At 47.4% G+C, this 4,690-nt stretch overlaps 1 protein-coding gene across 1 annotated transcript; it reads left to right on the top strand.

Annotated features, from left to right (window-relative positions):
• The first annotated feature begins 265 nt into the window (after positions 1-265).
• BTG1 (BTG anti-proliferation factor 1) lies at positions 266-3,142 on the top strand. The gene is made up of 2 exons (XM_031940435.1): positions 266-712; positions 1,819-3,142. Exons 1-2 carry the CDS (start codon positions 565-567, stop codon positions 2,184-2,186), a joined length of 516 nt encoding a protein of 171 aa, XP_031796295.1. The 5' UTR covers positions 266-564; the 3' UTR covers positions 2,187-3,142.
• Positions 3,143-4,690: the final 1,548 nt, after the last annotated feature.

Here is a 4,690-nt window from a genome sequence, read left to right as displayed (position 1 = left end):
CCCACTCCAGCGCCGCCGGCTCTCGGGCTAGCCACCAACTCAGGCTTTATTTGTTTACAAGCGGGTGACGTCAGCTCCTCCTCTTCCTCCTCCCTCCCTCTCTTCCCCGCCTCCCGTCCCCGCCCCTTTCTGCCCTCCCTCTCCGAACCTGCCTCCGTCACAATGGTGCGATCGCCGGATTGGCGGGCGGCCCCCTCCCCTCCCGGCGACGCCACTTCCGTTCCGTGGGCCTATAAGAAGGGGAGCCCGGCGGCCTCCTCTCTTCGCCCGTCGGAGCTGGAAATGCAGGTGCTGGGATCCGCGGTCGCTGCGGAGCAGGAGGCGGAGGCGGCCGAGGGGGCTCGAGCGATGTGAACAGGCCTTCGCCGCTCTCCTCCTCCCTCCTCCTCTTCCTCCTCTCCCTCCTCTCCCGCCGCCCCTTAAAAAAAATAACTTTTTTTTTTACTACAAAAAAAGAGGAAAAAAAAAAGTCGGCGCCCGGGCCGGGACCGCGGAGCCCCCCGCCCGCCGCCGCTCCCCCGCCTCGCCCCGGCGCTGGCTGGCCGGCCCCCGCCCGCCGCCCCCATGCATCCCTTCTACAGCCGGGCCGCCACCATGATCCGCGAGATCGCCGCCGCCGTGGCCTTCATCTCCAAGTTCCTCCGCACCAAGGGGCTCACGAGCGAGCGGCAGCTGCAGACCTTCAGCCAGAGCCTGCAGGAGCTGCTGGCAGGTGAGCGGCCGTTGGGGGCGGGGGCGCGGGCGCTGCTGGGGACCCTCCCATCCCCCACTCGGCCGTGGGGCCGTTGGTAACGGAAGAGGGGGGAGGGGGAGCTCCCCCTCTGGACGGGAGGGGTCTCTGTCAAAGGGGGACGTCCCTGGGGAGGGAGAGCCCTCCGGGACAAAAGGAGTCTTGGAGAAAGGGGAGCGCCCCTGGAAACTGAGGGCTTCCGGGAGGAAGATAGCCCGGGACTTGGAAGTGTAGGGATGGAGGGGCTCTGGGACAAAGGGGGTCTTTGGGGAGTGGGGAGGGAGTCTCTTGGGCGCGCAGAGATCGTTTTTGCCCCTCCCCCCTCCTGACCGATAACGGCGGGTCCCTCTCTCCCTCCCTCCCTCCCCCCACTTAGCCCAAGTATTGATCCCCCCCTCCCTGGGGTGCCCACCGCGGTCCTGCTCCTCCCCTTCACTGAAGCTGTGCTTGTTCTTCTTGGGAGGAAAAATGGAGGTAAAAAGTCAGGAGAAAAGCTTCCAAGGAGCAGCGCCCACCCCTTTGTATGGGGTAGTGGGGGGAACACAAAGGAGGCGCTGCTTTTTGGTTCTCCGCCCCCTCCCCAACCGCTGCTGTTGCCTGGCTGGCGGGGTCTGCTTCTGGGGACCCCCCGGAAGCCCCGATCTTCCCGGGTCCGCGGTTACCCCCACCGTCCGGGACACGAAAAGAGAAATGGGTCTAATTGCCCTACTCCCGGGGCATTTTTGTGGGTGCTTCTGCCTTTCCCGAGTTAGTCCTGTAGCATGCGCCTCCTTCCAGAGCCACAAACCCTATTGTGTGTGTAATTCGGGGTGGGGTGGGGAAAGTAAACATCCCGGGGTGTGGGGTAGGAGGAAGTGAGGCCGGAGTCCAGGCCCCCGGCCATTCATTTGTGGGGTCGGTGGGTCCCTGTGGAAGTGATCTTAAGCTGGTAACTCTTGGTCTGATTCTTTTCAGTGTCTTTCCCGAAATAGGCACAGCTCTGGAGGAGGGGACGGAAGAGACGGAGCCGAGTGCAGCAGTAGCGATCCCTCCCGAGTTAATTATGACATCTAAGCATTGTCTCTCTCTATGCTTCCTTTCTTTTATAGAACATTATAAACATCACTGGTTCCCAGAAAAACCCTGCAAGGGATCAGGTTACCGTTGTATTCGCATCAACCATAAAATGGATCCTCTGATCGGACAGGCCGCACAGCGGATTGGACTGAGCAGTCAGGAGCTGTTCCGGCTTCTTCCAAGCGAACTCACACTCTGGGTGGACCCTTACGAAGTGTCTTACCGTATCGGAGAGGATGGCTCGATCTGTGTGTTGTACGAAGCCTCGCCAGCAGGAGGTAGCACTCAGAATAGCAACAACATGCAAATGGTAGACAGCAGAATCAGCTGTAAGGAGGAACTTCTCTTGGGCAGAACAAGCCCTTCCAAAAACTACAATATGATGACTGTATCAGGTTAAGATATAGTCTATGGATGGATCATCTTATAATGGATGGATAAATTTGATTTTTGCTTTGGGTGGGCTCCTCTTGGGGATGGATTATGGAATTTAAACCATGTCACAGCTGTGAAGATCTGGCACAAGATAGAGTGGTAAATTTTTTTAAGTGACAGTGCCATAGTTTGGACAGTACCTTTCAGTGATTTAATAGCCTGTGAGTCCAAGTCAATGATCACTTTCTTTGCTAGGGAGTGAGGTCCTAAGGTGGTTTTGGTTTCTCCCAGACATTTTACTTAATTTCTACATCAGTCCCTTCAACCCAAATCTGTATTTATAAAGAATCTTTCTCTGCAGTAGATCTTGCGGAGTCAATTTGCACTATTACATTTAAAAATTGTTCTAGTTAAACCCTTTTGGCAGCTCAGTAGCAAAGCTGAATGTTTTAAACATGGTAGTACTGGAAATTGTATGACAGACTTTTACCTAGCACTTACTTCACAGTATGTATAAATGTACATAAGACAATAAACTAGAGTAAGCATGACCTGGGAAAATGGTCAGACCTTGTATTGTGTTTTTGGCCTTGGAAGTAGCAAGTGACCAGAATCTGCCATGGCAACAGGCTTTAAAAAGACCTTATAAAGACACTGTCTGAACTGTGGTGTTAGCACCAGCCAGCTCTCTGTACATTTGCTAGCTTGTAGTTTTCTAAGACTGAGTAAACTTCTTATTTTTAGAAAGTGGAGGTCTGGTTTGTAATTTTCCTTGTACTTAATTGGGTAAAAGTCTTTTCCACAAACCACCATCTATTTTGTGAACTTTGTTAGTCATCTTTTATTTGGTAAATTATGAACTGGTGTAAATTTGTACAGTTCATGTATATTGATTGTGGCAAAGTTGTACAGATTTCTATATTTTGGATGAGAAATTTTTCTTCTCTCTATAATAAATTGTTTCCTATCTTGGCATTTTAATTAATCTCTTGTCATGATTACATAGGAACAGCTAAACTTTCTCACATTTATGTTAGAGACTATTAAAAAGGAAATGTGAATGTGGCACACAGGTTATGCTGGGAAACATTTGATAAAGACATGGATTAATGAAGACTACTGGGGCAGAAATATTTGGGAAGTCTAGGGAAAACACAGTGGTGTTGCATGTTTGATTTATTAAACTCTCAGTTATAACATGGAAACTTAACTCAAGGGGCTAGTAATTCCACAAGATGAGGATGAGGGAAAGAAGTAAATGTGCTACCAGAGATGACTTATAATAAACCCAGAGGATTAAATTTCAATGATTTCCTGTCGAATTGAAGACATAACCGTAAAATGTCCATTCTGACCCACCTTTGAAAGCTCACAGTTTGTCCCTGATGGAATGCCTTGCTCAAATAGAAAGTCCTGGGACCAGTGTCCCATAGTCTTAATGAGCAGACTAATCACTTCTACAGAAAGATTGGTTGCTTTTCACTTCATCAGACTCAAGACAGTTAGAAAAAAAAAACACTTAAGCTGGATTTCAACAAAAGGTATGTTTTCTAAATTTTTTATTTCTCCCAAAGTGAAATAATTGTCTACATAATGGAGGACTCCATTTTCAGACTTTATTTCAGATCATTTTCTATGGACTTTGACCATTGAGACTGCAGACAGTGGGGTTTGTTCCACTAACCCACATAATAAAGAGTCTTGGTAATTCTAGGATTTCAGAAGAACAAAAGCACTTCTTAAGTTAAGAAGGACTGATAGTTTCACAGTAAAATGCTCAAGATTAATCATTATATACTTGGACAGGGCTAACATTTTCAATTAGAAGTATTTACTGCAAATATCTCTAAAAATGAACACATTTTAGATAGGTCACCTTAGAATTTTATTTACTTAAAAGTCAGTGAGTCACAACTTGGAGACCTTGCTCTGCTTCCCAGTTCAGATGGGGTAGATGGTGGTAGTGAATTACTTAGTTGCATATAATATAAAAGTTTATTCAGCTGTACCTGTGTTCAGAATCCAAACAATCCTCTGCTGTTAATCTGAGAAAGGCCCAGATCCTCAAGCTTTAGTATGAATTGCTTTAACTCTACAAAGGAAGTTTTAATGTGCATTTGGTGAACTTAGGACTTCTGGTCAATAGGGTGCATCTCAATCATCATTTCATTTACCCACCAGCTGTTTTCTTCAAACATAGGCTGTTATATGTTCAAGGTGAAATTTGACTAAACCTCTATGGTTTTTATACTGATCCCCACACCATATTAACCTTGTTATCTGTTTTATGTGTTTAAATAAACTTTGAAACTAGCTAACTTCGGCATTAAGTTTCAGTGAGACAGCATGACCTAACTGATGTGAAATGCCCTCCAAAATTCAGGAGCCCAAATTTTCAGTGGCATAGAGTAGTTTACATGAGTTGACTCAACGAGGTTTTACAGTTACAAATATTTACTCTTGTCATTTGAAGACCCACATTGAAGTCTTTTTGGAATATAAAATTTGTCAGGTCTTACCCTAAATTTT

The sequence above is a fragment of the Sarcophilus harrisii genome, chromosome 5 (genome assembly GCF_902635505.1).
Source record: "Sarcophilus harrisii chromosome 5, mSarHar1.11, whole genome shotgun sequence".
In the NCBI taxonomy this organism is placed as follows: Eukaryota; Metazoa; Chordata; class Mammalia; order Dasyuromorphia; family Dasyuridae; genus Sarcophilus; species Sarcophilus harrisii.
Note: the sequence above shows the minus strand (reverse complement) of the source record. Positions and strands in the feature narration are given on the sequence as shown.